Source organism: Oncorhynchus masou, chromosome 12, assembly GCF_036934945.1.
Source record: "Oncorhynchus masou masou isolate Uvic2021 chromosome 12, UVic_Omas_1.1, whole genome shotgun sequence".
NCBI classification, from domain to species: domain Eukaryota; kingdom Metazoa; phylum Chordata; class Actinopteri; order Salmoniformes; family Salmonidae; genus Oncorhynchus; species Oncorhynchus masou.
The window spans coordinates 82,399,397-82,426,754 of record NC_088223.1 but is presented as its reverse complement, the minus strand read 5'-3'; the positions used below and the strand labels follow the sequence as shown (position 1 = coordinate 82,426,754).

At 42.3% G+C, this 27,358-nt stretch overlaps 1 protein-coding gene across 2 annotated transcripts; it reads left to right on the top strand.

Moving 5' to 3' along the window:
• The first annotated feature begins 201 nt into the window (after positions 1 to 201).
• LOC135550940 (protein transport protein Sec24A-like) lies at positions 202 to 24,413 on the top strand. Of its 2 annotated transcripts, XM_064982224.1 has the most exons (24): positions 202 to 575; positions 4,836 to 5,402; positions 7,811 to 7,978; positions 8,293 to 8,370; positions 8,802 to 8,876; positions 9,004 to 9,149; positions 9,440 to 9,621; positions 9,762 to 9,864; positions 10,219 to 10,345; positions 11,543 to 11,652; positions 11,956 to 12,068; positions 12,478 to 12,596; positions 12,895 to 12,950; positions 13,173 to 13,379; positions 13,683 to 13,806; positions 15,458 to 15,616; positions 17,360 to 17,533; positions 18,746 to 18,856; positions 19,616 to 19,791; positions 20,131 to 20,268; positions 20,476 to 20,580; positions 22,024 to 22,116; positions 22,625 to 22,728; positions 23,046 to 24,413. In XM_064982224.1, the coding sequence occupies exons 1-24, from the start codon at positions 518 to 520 to the stop codon at positions 23,158 to 23,160; spliced, it is 3,408 nt and encodes a 1,135-aa protein (XP_064838296.1). In that variant the 5' UTR covers positions 202 to 517; the 3' UTR covers positions 23,161 to 24,413. The 2 variants fall into 2 exon arrangements, with proteins under 2 accessions (XP_064838296.1, XP_064838297.1); XM_064982225.1 differs by lacking the exon at positions 8,293 to 8,370.
• The last annotated feature ends 2,945 nt before the right edge of the window (positions 24,414 to 27,358 follow it).

Genomic DNA, 27,358 nt, shown 5'->3' with positions numbered 1-27,358 from the left:
AAGTTAACCATTCGTCTGGTTTTATATAAACTAATTGTATTTGTAATACACAGTCTGTTACCATGTATTTAACCAATCCTACATGTTTTTACTCAAACATAGGAAGCGAAGACAGTACAACATTGCGAGTGTTTCCAGTAGTGTAGAAATCCACTATGCACCGGAAGTGCCACGTGTACCAACTGCGCATGCTTGAAGAGGTTTTACGTTGTTCGTGCTGGGTGGGGAATCCCAAGAAGAGTGAAGGAACACAGATATTACGGAAAGGACAGTCTCATACGATTTTATTGACAAGGCCTATACCCGTAGTTGGACGGGGAACGGTCCTAACCATGGTCTGTGATAGCTAACGAGTCGACTAATTCACTTTTTTTTTTCAACCTGAAAGACGCTCCGTTAAACAAACATATCCCATTGCTAGCTAAACAGCTATCTTAGCTGGTTAGCTAAGTAAGACGCAGCTAACTATTCGCCAACGACGCTTTTAAATTTGATTACGGTCGGTGTCTATTTCAAGATGTCCAGTACGGGGTTCAACTTTCAGAATGGACCAGGAGGACAGCCATACGCAAATGGTGAGCAATTTCGCACTAATATTAGCTAGCTAGCATTACCTAACCACAACTGTTTAGTAACTAGCGCGTTAACAAGATAGGCTTTTACTTTATCCTAATCTGATTTGGCTGGTTAGCAAGCTGGCTAGCTAACTACATTAGCTTGCTACCTTGCTAATAATGCTAACCTAAAAGATGGCTAATGTTAGTGGTGGGCTAATGTACTCTTATCAAGACTACAGTTTAAAATTAACATTGTTCATGTTAGTTAAGTTAGCAATTTGGATATAAGTGATCGCTTTGATTGATACCTAACTTTTAGCTAGCTAGGATAATCTGTTTTAGCTAGAGTCGTTGACAAATTTACTCACGTATCTAGCTATTTACACTTACTTATAGCTGCAATTTGTGTCAGTCTCTAGTCTAACTGATAATTAACGTTAGCTAGCGACTAGTGCTACCTTGAATGACGTTAGTCAACTCAATTGAAGATCAAGTTCAGGGGAGAGACTGATAGTTTGGGTCATGATGATGCTACAAGTTGTCAGTTGAGCTCGCCAATTTTCTACTGTAGTTAGCTATAACTAGTTGACTCGTACGTGGATCTTATTTGGGTAATTGACCAAAAATATTAGCTATATAATTTGAGTCTTGTAATTTGATTGATACCCTGTCGACTGATAAACTGTCATCTTCTAGTTGATTTAGTCTTTGTTTAGGGCTAAACTTTCCTCATTTGTTGAGGTTCTTTGTGTAATGGTCGCGTGACTTTGTTGGGTACTTCGTTGCGTGACTTTGTTGCGTACTTCGTTGCCTTTTTCGAATCACTTGGCTGGTGTCACAAAATGTAAAATTATAGTTATAATCGTATTATGCTTTGCAACATCTACTCAGAAGTGAATGACGTACCACAGCGCTTTTTTTGTGCTCTACCTCTGTGTACATGTGGCACATTGGGACGATCCGTTTTAGTTGCATTACTTTTTTTTATTTTTAAATTCAGTAGTATAAATATACTTTTTGTCTGGCATTTCTCTCCCTGAATGACATGTAAAGTACATGCATACAGTACCAGTCAAAAGTTTGGACACACTTACTCATTCCATGGGTTCTCTTTATTTTTTACTACTTTCCACATTGTAGAATAATAGTGAAGACATCAAAACTATGAAATGACACATGGAATCATGTAGTAACCAGAAAGTGTTAAACAAATCAAAATATTTGTTTATATTTGTGATTCATCAGCAGCCACTTTTTGCCTTGATGACAGCTTTGCCCACACTTGGCATTCTCTCAACCAGCTTAATGATGTAGTCACCTGGAATGCATTTCAATTAGCAGGTATGCCTTAAGTTCATTTGTGGAATTTTTTTCCTCATTGTGTTTGAGCCAATCAGTTGTGTTGTGACAAGGTAGGGTTGGTATACAGAAGATATTATTTATTTGGTAAAACACCAAGTCGATATTATGGCAAGAACAGCTCAAATAAGCAAAGAGAAATGACAGTCCATCATTACTTTAAGACATGAAGGTCAGTCAATCTGGAACATTTCAAGAACTTTGAAAGTTTCTTTGAATGCAGTCGCAAAAACCATCAAACGATATGATGAAACTGGCTCTCAAGAGGAACGCCACAAGAAAGGAAGATCCAGTGTTACCTTTGCTACAGAGGATAAGTTAATTTGTTAACTGCACCTCAGATTGCAGCCAAAATAAATGCTTCACAGAGTTCAAGTAACAAGACACTTCTCAACATCAACTGTTCAGAGGACTGCATGAATCAGGCCTTCATGGTGGAATTGCTGCAAATAAACCACTACTAAAATACACCAATAAGAAGAAGAGACTTGCTTGGGCCAAGAAACACGAGCAATGGACATTAGACTGGTGGAAATCTGTACTCTGGTCTGATGAGAGCAAATTTGTGATTTTTGGTTCCAACCGATGCGTCTTTGAGACGCGGAGTAGGTGAGCTGATGATCTCTGCATGTGAGGTTCCCACCGTGGTGGAGGTGGTGTGATGTGGAGGTGCTTTGGTGGTGACACGGTCAGTGATTTATTTAGGATTCAAGGCACACTTAACCAACATGGCTACCACAGCATTCTGCAGCGATACACCATCCCATCTGGTTGGTGCTTAGTGGGACTATCGTTTATTTTTTTCAACAGGGCAATGACCCAACGTACCTCCAGGCTGTGTAAGGGCTATTTTACCAAGAAGGAGAGTGATGGAGTGCTGCATCAGATGACCTGGCCCCCACAATCATCTGACCGCAACCCAATTTGAGATGGTTTGGGATGTGTTGGACTGCAGAGTGAAGGAAAAGCACCCAACAAGTGTTCAGCATATGTGGGAACTCCTTCAAGACGGTTGGAAAAGCATTCCAGGTGAAGCTGCTTGAGAGAATGCCAAGAGTGTGCTAAGCTGTCAAGGCAAAGGGTGGCTCCTTTGAAGAATATAAGATATATTGATTTGTTTAACACACTTTTTTTCTTACTACATTATTCCATATGTGTTATTTCATAGATTTGATGTCATCACTATTCTACAATGTAAAAAATAATGTAGTGCACACAAGTCAAAATAGAGACGAACCCTTGAATGAGTATGTGTATATAAACTCTTGACTGTGTGTACAGTTTGAAAACTTCATATCAATAATCTCTGGAGGGAACGTTAACCATCCAACTGGACTGAATTAAATACTAACTGTCAAACTGTGTTATTTGTACTGAACCAGGAGTACTCATTCTTTGTCTATAGATAACCAGAGAGTGTTTTGATTAGAGCAGGACATGTTCTTTATGCTGTTGGATTTGGCTATTGATGATTTATGATTAAGCTTCATATTTTCCTTATCTCTGTAATCGAGGCAATAAAAAGTCTCTACTCCAACAGGTTTTTGAACTCTGATCATTCTGACCAAAGTGGATTTAATCTAGGGTGAATTCATCCTTCTTAATTTACTTTAGGCCTAAGCAGTGCACTTATCGAAACAATTGCATATTTTATCAGTGACCTGTTTGCTGTACAGTTGTGCTAAGATTTTGTCTCCATGTTTGACTCTTATACTTGCCTCTAATTGGCTGAGCATGTGTACTCGGCACAGGCCAGGTTCACTGTGATTGGAGGGAAGCCTTCAACACAATCACTGTGGCCAGCAGGCAGCTTAATGTTGGCGATTTCACTGGCGCTGCCTGGAAAGACAGGGATTATGGGTGTTAATCTTCACCATTGAGGAGTTGTTTTCTAATCCCACCTGTTTATCCTGGCTTGTAATGTAGCTCAAGACTTGTTGGACATGTAGCACGCTGTTGCCGCCAGTCATGACTATTTAATTATAGTAAACCCTGTTTCTACCTAACAATCTTCAAGGTTAGGAGGAGTATTTGATTGGAAAAGCTCTATTTCTGTTTTTGTGTCTGGTATCATTTTTTCAGATCCTCTATTTTCACTCACTGTCAGTACAGGAGTGTCGTCCAGGTGAGATTAGACTTGAGAAATGTGATTGCTGTGTCAGTCTGTCCACATATCGTTTGCCTTATTTTGGAGACTGTATTTTCATCCCAATTTCCCTCACTGCTATTTAGTGATGGGGGGGGGGGTAAATCAATAGTTACATATCGGGATATTATTTTTGACAATATATTTAAATCAATTATAACTTATAGTTTTTACAATATCGCAATATTATTTTGGGCAAGCTTGCTGTACCTGCACAAACTCCAGTATTTGTCCTTTATAGCATATTCTCCATCTTTTGAAATGGGGAGCTAATTTGTTTTCAGCACTTATTTCTGTGACTGATCGAAACTTGTTTTCTCATGGCTCTCTTGTCCCTCTGCATCAGACATATGGTGAGCATATTGTTTGGACATCAAAACACAATGAGAATCGCAATAAATATCGTATTGGCACCTAAAGTATCGTGAAAATATTGTATTGGGAGGTCCCTGGCAATTCCCAGCCCTATTGCATTTAGCCTGATGTTTTTGCTTTTTGCTACTCAAAGTTATCTAGCCCAAATCCTCCTTCAGAGCCACAAACTGTTGTAGGACTAGTCAATCAATATTGCCAGGCAGTTCTAAATCTAGTAATGGAACATTTTCTCATCTTTTTTATTAACTGGCAGGCAAATGAGGGAGTCAACTATTACTCTTCAGGCCTTTGGAATGCAGACTCGAGTCATGGGATATTCACATGGGATGTCAGTGTGTTGCTGTATTTTATGTCAAATTCTGGCCTGTAGTCTAATCTGTCATGATCCTGTCTTCCAGGTCCCTTACAGAATCAAGTAGTGCTGCAGCCACCAGGACCGGGTTACAACATGGCCCACCAGCCTCCATACAACCCAATGCAAGCCAAGGGCCCCATGCCGCCTGGCCCTGGACTCTATAACTCTGGGCCCTACCAGCCCATCCCACCAGTCAGCTCCTACCAGGCCTCCCCAGGTCAGCCCAGGTTAAACAGGCCTCCTATGGGACCTCCCCACCCCATGACGCCCCCTCAGTCCACCAGCCCTTGCCCAGGCCTCAGGATGCCCCCAGTGCAGGCCACCCCTGCTCTACCTGTATCTGCTAACAGCTACTACCAGCACCCCCCATCCTGGCAGTATGGGGCCCTTCCACTGATGGGAGCTCCTCCGCCAATGGGGGCGCCGCCTCCTATGGCCACTCCTCCCCTTGCTTTTGTGGATAATCACGTGACCTCCTCGCCTAACTTGGCACCACTCCAGGCCCCCTCGGCGGGGTACAGCGCTGCTCCTTCTCCTGTCTACCACAACGCCATGCAACCCTCGGGTCCTCCCTTGCCTCCTACCTCCCTCCACAGATCCACCCAGCCAGGTAAAACAGTGCAGAAGGGCTCTGTGATTAACACACTGTTACATATGCTACAGCAGTTTGACTTCCTACGATGAAAAACACTTGGTTGAAAAACATTTAGGCATTGTGATGTTATGACATTGACTGGTGGTTTGACTGTGTTGTGACACTTCATATCAAGATTAACAACAGTAACAACAGGTCACTATGATGTCACAGGGAAGCGCCAGAAGTGTTCTAGCAAGCTGATGTTGGAAGTGGACATTGCCCCCTGCTGACACACACACACACAGATCCAATTGGCTGCACATATCTTCTTGGCAGACACTCTTGAAAAGTTGTCCAGGGACCGATGGAGAGTTCCAGTAACCTCTGGTGATATTCAAATCCATCAAATCAAAAACAGATTGTATTGCCGCATGCGCTGAATACCACAGGTGTAGACATTACCATGAAATTATTGATTACTAACCTTTACCAACGATGCAGTTAAACAAACATATATAATATAAAATACAAGTATTAAAATAAGGAATTAAATGAACAGGGTAATAAGGTATTTGAGGTAGATATGGACATGAAAGCAGGGTAAAGTGACTAGGCATCAGGAAAGATCACAAGAAGGGCTCCAGTGGGCACTCGATCACCAACACTGGACAACTGAAGAGTGGAAGAACTTTGTCTGGTCCAACTAATCCCGGGTACTGTTGCGTCATGCTGATGGCAGTCAGCATATGGCGTAAATAGCATGAGTCCATGGCCCCAACCTGCTGAGTGTCAATGGTAAAGGCTGGTGGCAGAGTACCAGATCAATGTGCAGAGGTATTTGAGGTAGATGTGGACATGAAGGCAGGGTAAAGTGACTAGGCATCAGGATAGATCATAATAAGGTATTTGAGGTAGATATGGACATGAAGGCAGGGTAAAGTGACTAGGCATCAGGAGATGTAGTAATAACAATAAGATTAAGAACAGAGTAGCAGCAGGGAGTGTGCGCCTGTTCTTCAGTACATTTTGGTAATTTAAACTGGAATAGCTGAAAATAAATATTAATTTATAGTGTTCCTTTTTTATATCTGTATGTGTTCATGAGTTTCTAGTAGATAGAGAAAATAGCCTAATTAATGAACAAAACATCTAATCAGCAATGGCATTATTTTCAATTAACTCTGCAACCCTTCTAGCTATTGACTTATTTCACAACTGACAACAGTTTGCGCCAAAACAAAGACACATTAACATAGTAAAATATGTCTGCCCTATATAGAATCATTCTGAAACCCTAATTTTAAATACCAATAGTATTCACAAAATTGAAAACCATCTTATTTAATTATTTCATATATTTTTATGTGATGAGAACCTGAGATCATTAGATGTCTGTAAAAATCGGATAATTGTCATTTAGATGACATAAAATTAAAGTTTCTAGTAATTCACCTTCCCTTTGCAAGCCTGTGTGTGAGAGTGTCAGTGTGTGTGCGTATATAGTCTTGTGACTGTGCGTAGAGGCAGTGCAGGATGGTCTGGTTAAGCGTCATTTCCTGGGTTCAGATAGGCAGTTTAGTCACTTACTCAGGACTCACCCACACCACTAGCGGTATTTATGGTGTGTGGCTGTTATGTGGTCAGAAGACATCAGTGATTCATGAATGACGATTATCACATTATGTAACAATGTGGTGTAAGAAATATCACGTTCAGCATCAAGGATGACTCCTTGATCTTGAATAGGATTCACTCCAATTTGAATGACTATTGAATGACTATTTTCATTCAAATTAATTTGATGACAGTATATTCACACTTACGATATCTGAATGACAGATTTTTGCTATTGGAAGAATGGTACACTCTTGTCTGAAATGCACCAGTCAGTGTAGTCTCTAGGTACTGGGGTTCATTGACATTAGCTAGCTCTGGGTCACCAGCATCAGCTGTCATGGGACTCGTCACCTCCAGTTTAGGGATATAATGTTACTCTCCTCAGAGGGCCCTAGTTTCCTCTTATGCACGATAGTCCCCATACCATATACGATATACTCAATTTCTCTATGGCTAATTGATCTTGTGACCAATCATATCATATTTTTTTCAGAGTCAAAAGACTTGTGAAATGAAAAATCAGTTGGGCTGCCTGTGTAAATGCAGCCATAGGCTTCATTGCCATGATATGCATCAGGTATCATCATGCAGCCTATAGGTGCCAGTTTTATTGCCTTGGGTTAGGCCTATGTACAGGTTAGCCTTGACCAAGCCAGTGATGCATGGGCTGGCAGCACAAGACTATGTAGGAGCCACTTCTGTAAATATATAATTGTTATGTTGACATTGGCCAAGGTTTGTGTTGCGGGTTGTGATAGGATACTGTATAAGACATTTTAATATATATGGCAAATGATCCTGAATGATATGTTGTGGTTGTCCAGGCTCTGCCCCTCCTCCAATGAACCCTGTGGCTGCTCCTCACACATACCAGCCAGGTATGACAGCACCTTACGGCCACCCACCTACAGGACCCACACCCTCGATGAGACCCACTCCACCCCCCATGGGCAATGCTACCCCTCCCCTTCCCTTTGGCCCCAAGACTGATGGTAAGGAAATATCAGTTCTGGGATTGTAGTCTTACATCTCAGAGCTGGAGTGCTGATCCATATTCAGTTTTGTATTTTAAATCATAAGGAATTAAGAGGGTAACCTGATCCTAGATCAGCACTCCTACTCTGAGACCTTTTGTTTTTATCCTCTCATCTAATAATATGTTGTTTACCTTAGTCTTCGAAGCATCCACAGATATTTGTGGTTTATTTGTTGTAAATTGAATTTTTAGTGGGGGGGGCTGTATCCAAGCATCTCCAGCAGCCACCCTTGTGGTCTCATTTCCTTCTCTTTCCTCCCACTGTGACAGCTCAGTGTGGGAGTGATGCTAGTGATGATGCTGCCCACACTGAGTACGACAACCAGGAGAATGATATTGAGTGTCCAGGTGTGGTTTAGTCACTATCAGTGTTGTGGTACTTGTGTGTGTGTGTGTGTGGTCCCTGTGTACTTTTGATGTCCTCTTAGAGTTTTAGCGTGTTTTCTTAGAGAAAAGGCATAGAGAACTTCCATGGATCTTTCAGATATTCTGTGTTTACATTCAATACTGTCTTAGTTTTTGCCATTATTACATTTTAGTGACCTCATGGGTATCAGATTTTTCATTAAATTGTCTTTCATTGTGACTGAAATTAGGTGCGTTGAAGATGCAATTCCTACATTTCCTCTCATGTGGCAATGAAACAAAGTGACCTGAAACATAAAACAAAAAAATCTATGCTAATTACTAAGTTCTCCAAAAACATTTTGTCAACTTTTTTCCCCCCCCAAAAAATAAACTAAACTCATCCTGACTCTGGAATCTTTGCTCTGTAACAGGACACATACCCACACCTGCTAATGGCGCTCAAGTTCCCAACAGCTTTGATCACTTGGAGACAAGCCCTAAAATGGGTAAGTCCTCTACTACTCCATAGTTTAATCAGAAATGAATAACTAATATTACATTTTAGTCCCCTATATTTACTGCTAGCAACACTCAGAACTGACATGAGGCCTGTTTTGGTGCTTGTCCCTATAGCTGGCCCACCCCAGCAGCCAGCCCCCCCTGTTCGACACATGGGTCTGTCCTACCCCTCTTTACCCCCAGGGTACCAGAACACCTCCGCCTCCCCCATGCAGGCCCAGACGCAGCCTTACAGCCATGCACCTCAGTCATACCAGCAGGTAAAACACCAGACTGCTTTCTCAAACCAAATCCAAGACTGACATACTGACAGTACAATGCTCAACTTTCTCTATTATATACAGAGCTTTGCACTTGTCTGATCATGTGAACACTTAAACATTTTAAAATGAACTCTGAATGTTGAAATGGTAAATGGATAGACTGTTGAAATATTGAAACTTACCAGTGATGCGTCCCAAATGGCACCCTATTCCATATTGTGCACGTCTTTTGACCAGGCCTTTGTTCATTGTACTCACCACTGTACTGTCCTATGTTTCCTCCAAAGCCGTCTGCAGGTCCAGCCCAGCTGAGCCCCTCCCTGGCTGGTTTGAGTCTGCAGTCCCAGACCCCTGAGACCCTGAGGGTGGTTAACCTGCTGCAGGAGAGGAACCTGCTCCCCCCGGGCCCCATCACCCCTCCTACACCCTGCCTGCCCCAGGACCTGCAGAAAATCAACTGTCACCCAGAGTGAGTGATAGTTTGTCTGGCACTGTTTTTCAACGTCAATCCCCACCACAATATTGAATATTGTCAGAAGTGTTAATGTACTTTTACTGTGAAATGTACTGGTTCAGACCTGTTGTTTCTCTTGCCTCATCTCTCTACAGGGTCTTCCGCAGTACCCTGACCAACATCCCCCAGACCCAGTCTCTGTTAAACAAAGCCAAGCTTCCACTCGGCTTGCTGCTCCACCCCTTCAAAGATCTCTCGGTAAGATGTTGCCCACTATCTCCCAAGCCTCAGTAGACTTCCTTCAACCCTTCCCTCTTCTGGTGAAAGATAGAAAAATGCATTTAGCCTAGAATAACTGTATTTAATCTACGCATCTATGATCATGTCTTTTAAATGTAATTTGATGTTTTTCATTTGTATGGAACTTGGCATTGACGATTGTCAGGACATGTTAGGTTATGACAAAGGGTTTGATTTTTCTGTGAACTGCAGCAACTAGCTGTATTAAGTTTTATTCTTCAAGAATCAATGGTTACAGCTTTTTTTTTTAAATGATGTACCAATCCGATTGTACCTCTTTTTTTTATGATTTGGTTTGTCTGTACACTGCAGCAACTGCCTGTAGTCACCTCCAGCACTATAGTGCGGTGTCGCTCCTGCAGGACGTATATCAACCCCTTCGTGACCTTCCTGGACCAGAGGAGATGGAAGTGTAACCTGTGCTACCGGGTCAACGACGGTAAGGACCACAGCCACGAGCTCCTCTTAAATGACACCCTGTCTATTCCCCATATTCAGCACCACTTTTGACCACATCCAATGTTTTTAAGTTCATTTTATTTTTACAGGGACAGTGCACATTAATCAACGTTTCAGTAAAAGTGCCGGTTTTAGCCAGCCGGCAAATTTTCAACCGCAGTCCCTGGGCAGGTTATTAAAAACAATTACAATATAGACAATCATTGAGCAGTGAGCACATGCAGAGCAACATAGGACAAGCAAGATGTAGCATACAGACAGAGCAACATAGGACAAGCAAGACGTAGCATACAGACAGAGCAACATAGAACAAAAAGCAGCAAGACAAAATTCATAAAAGCAACAGTGTTTCCACACCTCACAAGCTACAGACAACATGGAAAGCGGCAATGCACAGCTAGGGACCATGTTCACAAATCTGATTGACCTTTAGCCATGTATTCATACATCTTGTGAAAGTGTGATAGGTGGTGCAGTTATGTGTGTCTGATGGCAGTGTATTCCAGACATGGGAAGCTCTCACAGAGAAAGCGTATTTAGTAAAGGTGCTTTTCCTTAAGGGAACTATACAGTCACCTCTCATGGCAGACCCTGTGGATCTGCTGCCATATGTTTGGGTTTTCTGTTTAACAAAAATATTGAGTGGAGGGGGAGCCAGGCCATTTAGGATTTTGAATACAAGACATGCGTCGGTGTATTGCACAAGATTCTCCCAACTCAGGAGCTCATGCTTTCTCAGGATGTAACCGTGATAATGGCTACTGGGCTTCCTATCAAGCACTTTGAGCCTGTTTGTAGACAGACTGAATAGGTTTTAATGTACAGCAAGCTTGGGCCCAACTCGTCAAGCAGTATGTTAACTGGGGGAGTATCATAGATTTGAAGTTACATTTACATTTAAGTCATTTAGCAGACGCTCTTATCCAGAGCGACTTACAAATTGGTGAATTCACCTTCTGACATCCAGTGGAACAGCCACTTTACAATAGTGAAAAGTTCATTCCAAACACATGTTTTAAGTGAGAAGTTAGGCTGGTCTGAAGCGGAAGGACATTCACTTGAGCACCAAGCACATAGCTTTGACCTAAACATTCAGAATTTCATTCACCTGATGACAGTAGTGATGGACAGTCCTGTTCTTTTCTGACTGATGACCATGTCCATGTTTGTTGTACAGTTCCAGAGGAATTCATGTACAACCCAGTCACCAGATCGTACGGAGAACCACACAAAAGACCTGAGGTCCAGAACGCCACCATCGAGTTCATCGCACCCTCAGAATACATGGTAAATACACATTGTATTGTTTTAAGATTTGTCTATATAAAGCATTGCATGTTATTTTGCCTGAATCTGTGGTAAGTGGTTACATTCTCCCCTTTTATCTGCTACTTAAATGCAGATGAAATGAGCAGTGTTCCACTGTTGCCACGTTCATAGTGATTCCATCAGGCTTTCTGACTCCATGGAGTTGTTTATGATTTCCTGGAGTTGTTTATCTAGGAAGCATTTGCATGTTTTGTTAGGATGTGGTAAGAGTGTGGTGTATCAGTGTGTTTGTATTGATGGTCTGAAACCTCTCATCCTCAGCTGAGACCCCCCCAGCCTGCCGTTTATCTCTTCGTGCTGGATGTATCCCACAACGCCGTGGAAACGGGATACCTAGATGTCGTCTGTCAGTCACTGCTGGAGAACATCAACGCGTATGTGTACACCAGTTACAGACTGAGGATGCTTCCCAAATGGCATCCGGAAGCCATTGGGATGCAGATTAAATACACTCCTGGGATAATGTCCACAGCCCTGATATGATGGTTCATTACGTATTGTCCTATTAAGCTATGTAATAACATATTCTGTACTGATCAATACTAGGAGGCTTAAAGACTTCAGTTTAGCATCAGATAGCCCTAAAACAATGTTTATTTGAGTTTTTAATGTGCCTATATACACATTTTTGTCATTAAGATTAATAACAAAAAGTGATTCAGACACAGAAATAAAATAACTTACAGAAGTATTGAGCAAGAAGAAGAAAGTCAATATTAACTGAACCGGACCACACATCACTATGACCTGTGAGTAGCCGCTGACTGACCATGTGTGTTCCAGGCTCCCTGGAGACTCCAGGACAAAGATTGGCTTCATCTCCTTTGACAGCACCATCCACTTCTACAACCTCCAGGAAGGCCTGGCCCAACCACAGATGCTCATCGTCTCGGACATTGAAGGTGAGAGACCAGAAAGTGCTTACAAGCTTTGTCATTAGAATAATTCACTGTCTAGAAATGCTTAGGAAAATGAGGAAGGTCCACACACTATTTACAGTGAAAGAAAGGAAAATGTATTTGTTATTTTGTGACACATGCTTCACCCAATCGGGCTTCATCAATGTATAAGTTGTGACAACATGGAAAAACACCCTATAGATAGGGCTGCAATATAAATGATGCTGTACTTTTAAAGTCTTTATTTCAGGAGGTTGCAGTGGTCTAAAGGTCTTCTACACTGTCTTTTCCTTTCTTCCAGATATATTTTTACCAACACCAGACAGCCTTTTAGTGAACCTCAATGAATGCAAGGAGGTAAGGAGCTCTTAAAACTATTCCTGTGTAGATTCCTTAGACAAGCTCTCAACAAAATGTTAAACGAAAATGTTACAAGTCCAATCTGTAAAGCTATTCACAGCAACATCGTGAAAATGCATCAAGACACACTCACATTGGGTAACTTTGTTTTGCCTGAACCTCTTTCACACTGTTTTGCATTTCAAAACTTTATTGAAAAGTGTGTTTTTATTCATACAGCTGGTTCAGGATCTGCTGAAGAGCTTGCCCCAGATGTTTGGCAAGACCATGGAGACCCAGTCTGCTCTGGGCCCGGCCCTGCAGGCAGCCTTCAAGCTGCTGTCGCCCACCGGGGGGCGCATGTCCGTCTTCCAGACCCAGCTGCCCAAACTGGGCGTGGGGGCCCTCAAGTCCAGAGAGGACCCCAACCAGAGAGCTTCAGCCAAGGTCGGGACTAGCGAGAGCCTGGGTCTCACTGGTTTATGTATTTTGTATCCAAAATGGCACCCTATTACCTATATAGTGAACTACTTTTTAGGTCCCATGTGTAGGAAATGGGGTACCATTTGCTGTACATTTCTTTTTAATTACTTGGTAAAGAGAGGAATGCAGTGTGCACATCTGTTCTGCAGTGGCGGTAGAAACGTCATCTTTCTCAATACTCAAGATATAGTTTCAGACATTTCTTATGCCTAACATTCTCATTTAGAAATGTTTTGTTGTGCTCATTGTGTGGTGGTGATTCCCCAGGAAATCCCGAACCTGTCTCCTGCCACAGACTTCTATAAGAAGCTGGCCCTGGACTGTTCAGGGCAGCAGGTGGCTGTGGACCTATTCCTACTAAGCTCCCAGTACTGTGACCTGGCCTCTTTAGGTGAGTGGTGCCTTCTGACTGATACATCTGAGCGTCAGTGTGTTATTATTAACAAAGTCACCTTATTTCAGCAGCCAGCAGTGCTCTTTAACTGTCTGTGTTGCTGTATACAGTACCAGTCAAAAGTTTGGACATACCTACTTAAGGGTTTTTCTTTATTTTTACTATTTTCTACATAGTAGAATAATGATTAAGACATGATTCCATATGTTGTTTTGTTGTCTGATCAAAATTCTAAACGCAACATTTTACGGTGTCGATCCCATGTTTTATGAACTGAAATAAAAGATCCCAGAAATGTTCCATACGTACAAAAAGCTTTTCTCTCAAATTCTGTGCACAGATTTGTTGATATCCCTGTTGGTTAGCATTTCTCCTTTGCCAAGATAATCCATCCACCTGACAGGTGTGGTATATCAAGAAGCCAATTAAACCGCATGATCATTACAAAGGTGCACCTTGTGCTGGGGACAATAAAAGGCCACTCTAAATGTGCAGTTTTGTCACAACACAATGCACAGATGTTTCAAGTTGAGGGAGTGTGCAATTGGCATGCTCACTGCAGGAATATCTACCAGCGCTGTTGCCAGAGAATTGCATGTTAATTTCTCTACCATAAGCCGCCTACAATGTCGTTTTGGAGAATATGGCAGTACAAACCACGTGTAACCATGCCAGTCCAGGGCCTCCACATCCGGCTTCTTCACCTGCGCAATTGTCTGAGACCAGCCACTCAGATAGCTGATGAAACTGGGTTTGCACAACCAAAGCATTTCTGCAGTGAAACTCATCAGTGTTCTCGACGTCTTCACCAGGGTCCTTGACCTGACTGCGGTTTGGCGTCATAACCGACTTCAGTGGGCAAATGCTCACCTTTGATGGCCACTGGCATGTTGGAGAAGTTTGCTCTTCACTGATGAATCCCGGTTTCAACTCTACCAGGCATATGGTGTTGTGTGTCTGTGTGTGCAAGCGGTTTGCTGATGTCAACATTGTGAACCGAGAGCCCTGTGTTGCCTGTAGGGTTATGTTATAGGCAGGCATAAGCTATGGAAAAAGAACACACTTTGCATTTTATCAATCAAAATTTGAATGCAAAGAGATACCATGACAAGATTTGAGGCCTATTGTTGTGCCATTCATCTGCCACCCTCACCTCATGGAAGCTGAAAATGTCCCAGTTATTCCATGGCCATACTCACCAAACATGTCACCCATTTAGTTTAGCACAATTGGGATGCTCTGCATCAACGTGTTCCAGTTCCTGCCATTATCCAGCAACTTCGCACAGCCATTGAAAAGGAGTGTGACAACATTCAACAACCTGATCAACTCTATGCGAATGAGATTAGTTGCGCTGCATGAGGTAAATGGTGGTCACACCAGATACTGACTGGTTTTTCTTAAGGGATCTGTGACCAACAGGTGTATTCCCGGTGCCATGTGAAATCCATAGATTAGGACCTAATTTATTTCAATTGACAGATTTTCTTTTATGAAGTATCACTCTGTAAAACCTTTGAAATTGTTAGATGTTGCGTTTTTTAATTTGTATTTATTCAAATGCCACAAGACCCTTTGTATAGAACATTGTACTCTGGTTGGACTCATGTGTAATCTCTGCTTCATCTTCTCTCTCTCGTTTTCTCAGCTTGCATATCCAGGTACTCAGCAGGAAGTGTGTACTACTACCCCTCATACCAGCAGCAGCACAACCCAGCCGGGGTTGAGTGCTTCCAGAAGGATCTCAAGAGGTACCTCACCAGGAAGATTGGCTTGGAGGCTGTAATGAGGATCCGCTGCACTAAAGGTAACAAGTCATCACTCAATATTTTCTAACTATGTTGATTGCCTTGCATTATGTTATTTCACATGGAAGCAGCAGCACTTTAAATGTCAGACATTATATTCTATAACGTCCTTGTGGAAAGTGTTCGCTGAAGGAAATGTCAATGACAATTGATGAAGGATACTGTGAACCCTGTAAACTTATGGTTGTGAGTCTGTCTGTGCTCCAGTTGATTTCAGTATCTGGTAGTAAAAACTGTCAGATTAAATGTATTTAATTCAAATCTCTCGGACCCACTTCTATATCTAAACTTAGCAAAGAAAGAAACGTCCTCTCACTGTCAACTGCGTTTATTTTCAGCTAACGTAACATGTTTAATTATTTGTATGAACATAAGATTCAACAACTGAGACATAAACTGAACAAGTTCCACAGACATGTGAGTAACAGAAATTGAATAAGGTGTCCCTGAAAAAGGGGGGTGTCAAAATCAAAAGTAACAGTCAGTATCTGGTGTGGCCACCAGCTGCATTAAGTACTGCAGTGCATCTCCTCCTCATGGACTGCACCAGATTTGGCAGTACTTGCTGTGAGATGTTACCCCACTCTTCCACCAAGGCACCTGCAAGTTCCTGGACATTTATGGGGGGAATGGCCCTAGCCCTCACTCTCCGATCCAACCGGTCCCAGACGTGCTCAATGGGATTGAGATCCAGGCTCTTTGCTGACCATGGCAGAACACTTGCAGTAAATCATGCACAGAACGAGCAGTATGGCTGGTGGCATTGTCATGCTGGAGGGTCATGTCAGGATGAGGCTGCAGGAACGGTACCACATGAGGGAGGAGGATGTCTTCCCTGTAACGCACAGCTTTGAGATTGCCTGCAATGACAACAAATTCAGTCCGATGATGCTGTGACATATTGCCCAAAACATATTGCCCAAAACCATGATTGACCTTCCACCTCCACCTCGATCCTGTTCCAGAGTACAGGCCTCGGTATAACGCTCATTCCTTTGGAGATAAACGCAAATTCAACCATCACCCCTGGTGAGACAAAACCGCGACTCGTCAGTGAAGAGCACTTTTTGCCAGTCCTAGCCTTACAACAGGCCTACAAGCCCTCAGTCCAGCCTTTCTCAGCCTATTGCGGACAGTAAGAGCACTGATGGAGAGAGTGTGCGTTCCTGGTGTAAATCGGGCAGTTGTTGTTGCCATCCTGTACCTGTCCCGCTGATGTGATGTTTGGATGTACCGATCCTGTGCAGGTGTCGTTACACGTGGTCTGCCACTGCGAGGACGATCAGCGTTCCGTCCTGTCTCCCTGTAGCGCTGTCTGTGGCGTCTCACAGTACGGACATTGCAATTTATTGCCCTGGCCACATCTGCCTCATGCCACCTTGCAGCATGCCTAAAGCACGTTCACGCAGGTGGTCAGGGACCCTCGGCATCTTTCTTTTGGTGTTTTTCTGGGTCAGTAGAAAAACCTCCGTAGTATCCTTAGTTTTCATGACTGTGACCTTAATTGCCTACCGTCTATAAGCTGTTAGTGTCTTAACGACCGTTCCACAGGTGCATGTTCATTCATTGTTTCCCATGCTTGTTCAATGAACCATAAAGTGTTTAAACCCTTTACAGTGAAGTTATTTGGATTTTTGCGAATTATCTTTGAAAGACCAGGTCCTGAAAAGGGATTATTTATTTTGTATGTTGATTATTGTGAAAAGAAAATCTAAAACTCTGACCCCTCAACTTCCATGCAGGTTTGTCCATCCACACGTTCCATGGGAACTTCTTTGTGCGCTCTACGGATCTGCTGTCCCTGCCCAATGTGAACCCAGACGCGGGCTTTGCTGTGCAGATGTCCATTGAGGAGAACCTGGTGGACATGCAGTCCGTCTCCTTCCAGGCTGCGCTGCTCTACACATCCAGCAAAGGTACACTGTCTGGAGCTGCTGTGATGGGGGTGTAGGGAGCTTTACCATAAAAAGATTAGATGTGTTCGAATACTCACACTAACCATACTATTGGTGACGTACTTTGAGTATGTAGTGTGCTTATAGCTCATACTATGAATATAGTTAGTATGCCAGAAGTTCCTGGATGTTGTACTACATTCACCAAAATTTAAAAGTATACAAGAAGTGGGACACTATTTCTGTGTTTTTAGGGCCCATAATGCAATTCTTCAGAATGGACGTGGCTTCACATTTTCAGATTTGAAGAAAATGGGGGTGGGAATATGCTGCCGAAGTCCGAGAGCGGATACAAATTCATCCATTTAACTAATTATGACAAATGTTTAAATGTTGCTCAATGTAATAAAGTAATGACTTTTCAAATAAGGTACATTACATGTTATGTTGTCTGACACTTTGTTAGCTATGCTGTCCTTATGAACCACATAGCATATCATTACAGCAGTTGCTTGTATGTTGGCTAGCTACCTAACTTTTGTTTGCTACTAATACATTGAACTTGCCAGTATATTAACTATATACTATCTAACTTCTTTTGACTTAATTATTCACGTCATACATAGCTTAGTTACGTGGTATAGTTGTTGTGCTTTCTCAATGGACATTGTTAATGAAGTCCGTAAGATGTCTAGCTAATATTTGTTTGCTAGCAAGAAGTTGAATAGCAACAGCATCGACTTCCAGTAGACAGGCGAAGCGCAAGTACACTCAACTGAAAGGATTCCGTTGGAATACAGTAAACTAAAATGAACTAATAGTATGTAGTGTATATTCTCATTAAGTATACAGTATGTTAGTATGGCTATTCGAACACAGCTTTTGTCATTATTTTTCTGTGGGATTTACTTGGTTTAGATTCACTGTGTGCGTCCCAAATCGCACCCTATTCCATACATGGTGTACTACTTTTTTACCAGGACTCAAAAGGCTCTTGTCAAAAAAAAGTGCACTATATAGAGAATGGGGTGCCATTTGGGACTCAACCTCACTGTTTGTAAACATGAACAAGTGAGATGGAACACTTTTTGTAATGGATACTGAAATTTAAAGATGTTATTTCTTTCTGAAGTTCAATTTAGCTATGTTTGTTTCCTTTCTTGACAAATCTATTTCCGATTGCATACCAATTGTAATGCTGAAATAATAACTTGTTGCTTGGTGTTTCTACAGGAGAGAGAAGAATTCGAGTCCACACCATGTGTTTGCCTGTTGTCAACTCCCTGTCGGACGTCTTTGCTGGGGCTGATGTCCAGGCCATCACTGGTCTGCTGGCTAGCATGGGTAGGTAGTTCCAGGGACGCAGTGTTGGTGTAGTTATTAAAGGCATGTTTATTTCCATCAGTACCAGGTGAAGTCCTTAGACTGTCCCATCATCCTGTGGTCTTTAATGTCTCATAGTGAGAACACGCTTGTCATCCACACAGTGCCATCCATAGCTGCCTCATTTGCATGGACAGATGGTGATGTCAGATGGTTGCCTGGTTACTGTGACCTTTGTGGAATCCAAATGGCTATATCAAACTGACTGAAGACTAATCTTCTTATAATGTATTGGAGGTTTTATAAGTATCAGTCACTGATAAAATATCATTATTCTACATGTTATTCAGTCACATTATTTGGATGGTCTGGAAAGTCCATCTGTAGAAGCTCTACAGATAAGCAACTGCTTACTACGGTTAAAGTTAAGTTTTTAGAATAAGGGTAAGGGCTAAGTTTAGGGTTAGAATGGGGGTTAGTAGATGGTGTGTAGAGCATCTACAGATGGGCTATCCAAATGGTGTTACCTGTTTTAAAGAGAAACTACTGTAATATAAGGTACTATTATTGCTGGTTTACCCTGATATGTGTATGTATGTGTGTGTGTATATGAGAGAGAGGAGAAATGGTTGAACCCAATGGTTGCTTCTGTAATGAAGGCCATGACTGCAAACTTGTACTGTACAATCATGTAACTTGTGAATCCCAATCCCTGAGGTAAAAATGTAGCTGAGAGTTTTGAATTCAATGCCCTGTTCCTGATGTGTCCTCCCCCTCTAGCTGTGGATCGCTCGGTGACGTCCAGTTTGAGTGACGCCCGGGACGCGATGACCAACGCTTCCATTGACTCTCTGACATCCTACCGCACCTCTGTGCTCACTATCCAGCAGCCTGGCCTCCTGGCCCCCGCCTGCCTCAGGCTGTTTCCCCTCTACATCCTGGCCCTGCTCAAACAGGTACACTACCCACCCACTCTCTCGCTGGCTAGTACCCTGGCAGTCTACAGCTTCTTCCTATATGGTACCCTGTTCCCTGCACTACTTTTGACCAGGGCCCATTGGGCTCTGGTAAAAAGTAGTGTGGGATGAAGCCTACTTCCCATTGGGATTTCAACTTTCACCAAAGAGAGGCTATTCCTGTAGTTATAATTACAACTCAGTATAGCATAAAAACCAGCTTTAAAATACCATAAGAAATCCAGTCAGTCAGAAACTGACCAAGCTACCTTTATTGGCTTACGGATCTCCTTTGTGCTGCTTTGCTCATATGTTGTTTTTATTCTCTGTGGTCCACAGAAAGCCTTCCGAACCGGAACAAGCACCAGGCTGGACGACCGTGTGTTTGCCATGTGTCAGCTGAAGTACCAGCCCCTGGCCTACGTCATGCTGATGATCCACCCAGCGCTGTACCGCGTGGACGACCTGACTGACGAGGTGAGGGCTAAGGGAACAGAGCATAGATAATGAGAAGAGCAATATTTTTCTCTACTTTTATAGTTTATCACCTCTTATACGCTCAGATAATTTAAAGAACGAACACGGATATTCAGGTCTATGCTTCGACCTGTGGATATATTGTACTTTTCCTCTTTTATTAACCAAACTTCTCTTTTTGTTCCCCTCCTTCCACCCCCTCCACAGGGAGCCCTGAACATCAGTGAGCGTGCCATCCCCCAGCCCAGAGTCCAGCAGCTGTCTGTAGAGAAGCTGAGCAGAGAGGGGGCCTTCCTCATGGATGCTGGCTCGGTTAGTAGCATGATGATGATGTACACCATATATGCAAAAGTATGTCGACACCCCTTTCAAATTAGTGGATTAATCTATTTCAGCCTCACCCGTTTCTGACAGGTGTATAAAATAGAGCACTCAGCCAATACAATATCCATAGACAAACATTGGTCATAGAATGGCCTTACTGAAGAGCTCAGTGACTTTCAATGTGGCACAGTCATAGGATGCCACCTTTCCAACAAGTCAGTTCGTCAAATTCCTGCCCTGCTAGAGCTGCCCCGGTCAACTGTAAGTGCTATTATTGTGAAGTGGAAACGTCTAGGAGCAACAACTGCTCAGCCGCGTAGTGGTAGGCCGCTCAAAGAACAGGACCGCCGGGTGCTGTAGCACATAAGGTGTAAAAATCATCTGTCCTCAGTTGCAACACTCACTACCGAGTTTCAAACTGCCTCTGGAAGCAATGTCAGCACAAGAACTGTGCGTTGGGAGCTTCATGAAATGGGTTTTCATGACCGAGTAGACGCACACAAGCCTAAGATCATGCAATGCCAAGCTTCGACTGGGGTGATATAAAGCTTGCAACCTTTGCACTCTGGAGCCGTGGAAACGTGTTCTCTGGAGTGATGAATCACGCTTCACCATCTGGCAGTCCGACAGACGAATCTGGGTTTGGGAGATGCCAGAAGAATGCTACATGGCCCAATGCACAGTGCCAACTGTAACGTTTGGAGGAGGAATAGTTGTCTGGGCTGTTTTCATGGTTTGGACTAGCCTCCCTTCGTTCCAGTGAAGGGAAATCTTAATGCTACAACATACAATGACATTCTAGTCGATTCTGTGTTTCCAACTTTGTGGCGACAGTTTGGGGAAGGCCCTTTTCTGTTTTCAGCATGACAATGCCCCCATGCGCAAAGCGAGGTCCATACAGAAATAGTTTGATCGTTGTGGAAGAACTTGTCAGGGCTCTGTGCAGGCCAGTCCTCAACCCCATCGAACACCTTTGCGAGCCAGGTCTAATCACCCAACATCAGTGCCCTACCTCACTAATGCTCTTGTGGCTGAATGGAAGCAAGTCCCTTACGCAATGTTACATGTGAAAAGCCTTCCCAGAAGAGTGCAGGCTGTTATAGTAGCAAAGGGGGGACCAACTCCATATTGATGCCCATGATTTTGGAATGAGATGTTGGATGAGTAGGTGTCCACATACATTTGGTCATGTGGTGTTTAATTTATTAGGGACAGCTACAATGACAGCATTGACACATTGCATCATCAACAGTCGGATGCATTTCAACATCATGCTTTAGCTTGAGCTAATTTGCATGATTATTGAGGAATTCTTCTGTCATTTGGCGCACAAAATAGATACTTACAACACACCTACAGTGGATTCTTCTCAACAAACACACAGATGCATAACACGAACACAATGTGACTGACTTCTCCATTCTCCAACAGGTGATCTATCTCTGGATCGGAAGAAACTGCAACCCCGAATTCCTCACGCAAGTCCTGGGGGTCCCAGACTACGCTGCTGTGCCTCAGAACATGGTAAGGAACCTAAGCACCTGCTCCCCCTTTAACTGTTTAACTTAGCCCAGCTCCCCTGCTCCTGACAAGGTTCTGTATCGCTCACCAAGACCTCTGTTTATAACAGTATAATACACAGTGGTTCGAGCCCTGAATGCCAATTGGCTTAAAGCCATGGTATGTCAGACCATATACAATGGGTATGACACCATTTATTTTTATTAAATTGTTAACCAGTTTATGTAATAGCAATAAGGCACCTTGAGTTTGCTGTAAAAGGCCTATATTCCACGGCTAAGGGCTGTATCCAGGTACTCTGCGGTGCGTCGTGTTTAAGAACAGCCCTTAGCCCTGGTGTATTGGCCATACAACCAACACATGTGAATTAAGTGGTATATCTTTTGTTTGTAACTTATATTGTACTGTGTGTGTATATATTGCACTATAATGCTGTTTAAAATGCGATGCACAACACATTTCCTGAAAGGGAGACCATAAAGATATTCTTATAATGTGTTGTATCTCCCAGAACCTTCTCCCAGAGTTGGACACTGCAGAGTCCCAGAGAACCAGAGCGTTTGTTGGCTGGCTGAGGGAACAGAGGCCCTTTTTCCCCATCCTGCATGTCATTAGGTAGGCAGTAGTAACTAGATGAGATCACTGGGGGAGTTCAGAGGCAATGTCTGCATTCCAAATGGCCCCCTATTCCCTTAATAGTTCATTACTTTTTACCAGGGCCCGTAGAGCTCTGGTACAAAAGTAGTGCACTGTTTAGGGAATAGGGGGCCATTTGGTTGAGTTTGAAGCCCAAAATTAAATGAGAAGTATTTAAGATCAGGTTGAACTCATTGACAGCGGGTTTTGCTGACCTGTCAAACGACTGAGTTCAATTCTGCAAGAGACTATGTAAATGTTGTGGATCCAACCTTCCCTTTTCTGTTCCTTTCCAGGGATGAGAGCCCACTGAAAGCCAGCTTTATGCAGAACATGATTGAGGATCGGACAGAGTCGGCCCTGTCTTACTATGAGTTTTTACTCCACGTCCAACAGCAAGTCTCCAAGTAAACGCAGCGTATGGAGTCAGCCCTGGGAACACTGACAAGATGTGCATCCGTGTGTGAACGAACGTTGGGAAGATTGAACCTGTCAGGAACGGCTTCCTCTCACAGCATCTTCAGTTATGGCGCACTATTCTTGTGTCTAGAATTGCCTTTCTTAAAGATTGCCCCCCCCTCCATCCGCAGACTTTCTTTCTTTCAAACAGATCAAACTTTATGTGATGAGCAGGACATGGACAGAGGCAACTTGGCTAATTCTGATTTGGCTCTTTTTGTTTTCAGCTGGAACATGTTGTCAAGGCCAGGGAATCCATGACACGATATTATGTACATCAGTGATTTGAGCAAATCAGTGTTTATTCTCGTAGAACTATGCTTTCTAAGAGATCTTTTCAGATACAGTTCTGGCTATGGATGTGAAGTCTTGTTCAAAAAGCTCCGTTGTATTTGTTAATAAAGTAATATATGTATCATGCTGAAGGCCATGTTGAAGGAGTATCGTCTAACCTCAGACTGTTTATTATTGGATGTCCTTATGCATAAGAATACAGTATATTTCAGCTATGATGATGACAGTCATCTACCAATTAGTGGTAAAGGACAGAAGGTTGGTTATTGTGTCGAACAAATCTCTAGACTTAATGTAAAGTCCGAAATGTAGATGTTTTTAAAGGTGAACAGAGCTCGTTATAATTTCCTGCCTTGAATGTTGTTGACTAAGGGGAATTCCACGGTAACAGTGACACTGAGACTCAAATATTTCACTTTAAAATGTATTTCAAACAAAAACCAGTGATTGCAAAGTTAAACAAACCATATAACTCTATGCATGATGTCTGTTACTGTGGAATTGGAATTGCCCCTAAGCAATGGAATGCCGTCTCATCTCTTGGGTCAGGTCTTTCCTTCAAAGACTCACTCACCCATTCTCCTATCCTCATGGACATTCAAAACAACTAGCTTTTTTTTGTTTTTAGTTTAATTTATGAGATTCCCGATCTGATTAAATACTGTTATTGCCTTGTAGGGGAACTCACTTTCTATTATTGAAACTGTTTAAATACAGACTATATATTACATATTTTAATATAATAGGATATGGGAAATTCTTTAACACGGACATATAACAAAGCCATTGTGATCTTTTAATCATGCTTATTGATACTTGTATATTGAAAATACTCCATTATAATGGTAAAGAATTGTTAATTTTAGTATGAAGATGAAATGACGCTAATAAATTGTTTGGGACTTTTTAAACGTAGTTGTGATTTGTCATGGATGGGCAGAGTACTTTTTAGGTTTCCTGACTATTGAAATTAGAACGTTTGAAAAATGTGTGAGATGAAAATGGGCAAACCAAAGGGTGTGCGACAGAAGGGTAATCAGTGGCCAAAATGGACAAACCAAAGGGTGTGCGACAGAAGGGTAATCAGTGGCCAAAATGGGCAAACCAAAGGGTGTGCGACAAGGGTAATCAGTGGCCATTCTGAACCTTGTTTGAGTCCAGTAGGTCACATGACCAAGGAGCTATTGAAATTTTACATTACATTTTCCAAAATGTATGTAAAAACGTGCGGGATCAAAATGGACAAACCAAAGGGTGTGCAATTTGTAGTCCTGCTGAGTGTACATAGGTGGAAATTCACAAGAAAACATCTTTCACTTGTCTTCAAGACAGTAAGATTCCTATTGTCAAGGTAATCATTCACAAAGTCCTTTAAAAGTGACCAGCTCTTCCACACTGGTATCAGTCCCACATAACTAAAACTGATGTTCTGACAGTCTCCCGGGACTGAGGAATTCTTCCGTTCCACTGGTTGATAAGGACTTCTCTCATGAACACTTCACCGGTGGTCTTGTATTGTTTCAAGTACAGTCATGGATATTGCTGCAGCCTCAGATTATAGATTCTCTTAACCTGTAACAAAGGAAACAAAAAAGTGAAAGTAACATGTCCTGGTTTCAAGAGAAATTGATATTACACATACATTTCCATTAGTAAGCTTGTCCCAATTTTCTGGAAAAGAATTGACATTTCACCTATAGATATCGCTAATACGACAACTTCGGTGTACAACATAGAAGCTTATCAGGTTCTGATCATCTTACTATGCTTCTTCACCTGAGATTGGCCCTCCGATTGCTAATCAATCAGTTCTTAATTCTCCAGGCTCCACTTTGTCATCAACATGGACAAACTTGCAATGAATATGGACAACCTTGCAGGTAATGACATGTATCCATCCTGATTTACCCTGAACTTTTACTGCTGACCTCATGAGCAAAACTTAATAAGGACCTTCCCATTTTGGCCCTAATGTGTCTGTCACATTTTTTTACCATCACCCACTGTCCTGGCACTACATCATGTCCCCCTTGGGGAGTTATTCCCCATTAGAGAGTTGTATGCAATAGTTAAACAATGTGTCACTCAAAGTGAACGTTTGCTTTTCTCAAATCTAACGTGCCTGTGTTATCACGTTGTCCATTGTAGTAACTACCCATGTCCAGCCTGCCTGTGTAGCCTGCCATCTGTGTATAAGTTAAACTCAAGGTTTTCCAACGAATAACTCTATAAACCCATCAGAGAGCTGATCCAAAACAACTCATAACAGTCGTGTTCAAGTAATGTGGTATCTGGAGGATACATCAGAGTAGCTCGATTACATGGTGTCTTTTCAACTATACCCATGTCCCATAGATCTTTAATCAATACTTTAGTAGCGTCCACAGCTTCCTTGCTGATGGGATATTGTTTTGTGCAAGTTGGGGCAACACCTGTCAAGCTCACTGATTCCATATCTAAAGTTCCATACAAATTTTTCTTCATAGTCCAAATAGCATGGTGCTGAACTGTAGATTCCTGCATCAATCTTTATTGGACCAATAGAAATTGATAATGGTTTGGTTTGTTTCATATCTGTGACCCCCCCCCCCCACACACACACACACACACACACACACACACTTTTCCCTTAGACAGACCCTGCTTCTCGTGGCCACTTCTCAGAAAATCCTGTTTAATTTTATGACATTCTCGTTGCCGGTGACCAGAAATCCCGCAATAAGGACATACACCAGGTTTCTTTTTAACTGAATGGATAATGTTGTTGGTTTCACTCGGAACCTGCATAACTCTTATAACCACGCCTCGTGGATGCTTAAAAGTTTTTAAACATTCATCCAACTGTTTTGGAGATGCTGATTTATGTGTGATCACTGTCACTAGAAGTTTGTCTTTACTTCCTTTTACAGCCTGTGTTCTGGTTGGCCTAAGACATCGTTCGTCACTGTTGTCAGAGTCTCTTGACTCAAAGCCAAGTAGTGCTGACCAGTTGCTTGAAACCTGATCTGCCTTACACAACTCAATGTGAGAATAGAAGATTGAAGAACAGAGGCCACAGGTGGGGGTCACGTCTGACTTTTTCACCCGTGTCTCCTCCTCAACTTTGAAATGGCTTTTTATATCACTAGACAGTGAATATAAAATCTCTTTAATGCTCACATCCGAAAGAGCTGTTCCGCCCTTTTCCAGAGTGGTTTTCTCACTTAGCTTTGACATTACATTAATTTAAAAAGTTGTATAATATATATCTCTATGTTTATATATTTATTTACCCCCAAAATACTGAATATACATACAGCTAAAGTCAGAAGTTTACATAAACAAGTTTTACTGACTCCAACATAAGTGTTTCAACCACTCCACAAATTTCTTGTTAACAAACTATAGTTTTGGCAAGTTGGTTAGGATATCTACTTTGTACATGACACAAGTCATTTTTCCAACAATTGATTACAGACAGATTATTTTGCTTATAATTCACTGTATCACAATCCCAGTGGGTCAGAAGTTTACATACACTAAGTTGACTGTGCCTTTAAACAGCTTAGTAAATTCCTGAAAATGACGTCATGGCTTTAGAAGCTTCTGATAGGCTAATTGACATCATTTGAGTCAATTGGAGATGTACCCGTGGAGGTATTTCAAGGCCTTCCTTCAAACTCAGTGCCTCTTTGCTTGACATCATGGGAAAATCAAAAGAAATCAGCCAACAAATTATAGACCTTCACAAGTCTGGTTCATCATTGGGAGCAATTTCCAAACACCTGAAGGTACCACGTTCATCTGTACAAACAATAGTACACAATTAAAAACACCAAGAGACCACGCAGTCATCATACTGCTCAGGAAGGAGACG

Excerpts from the sequence above, each read along its gene's own strand:
- LOC135550940 (XM_064982224.1), top strand. The coding sequence starts at position 518 with ATGTCCAGTACGGGGTTCAACTTTCAGAATGGACCAGGAGGACAGCCA. Across the intron at positions 12,069-12,477 it reads CTGCTGGAGAACATCAACGC|GCTCCCTGGAGACTCCAGGA; the intron begins GTATGTGTACAC and ends TGTGTGTTCCAG. Across the intron at positions 20,581-22,023 it reads TCCTCATGGATGCTGGCTCG|GTGATCTATCTCTGGATCGG; the intron begins GTTAGTAGCATG and ends ATTCTCCAACAG.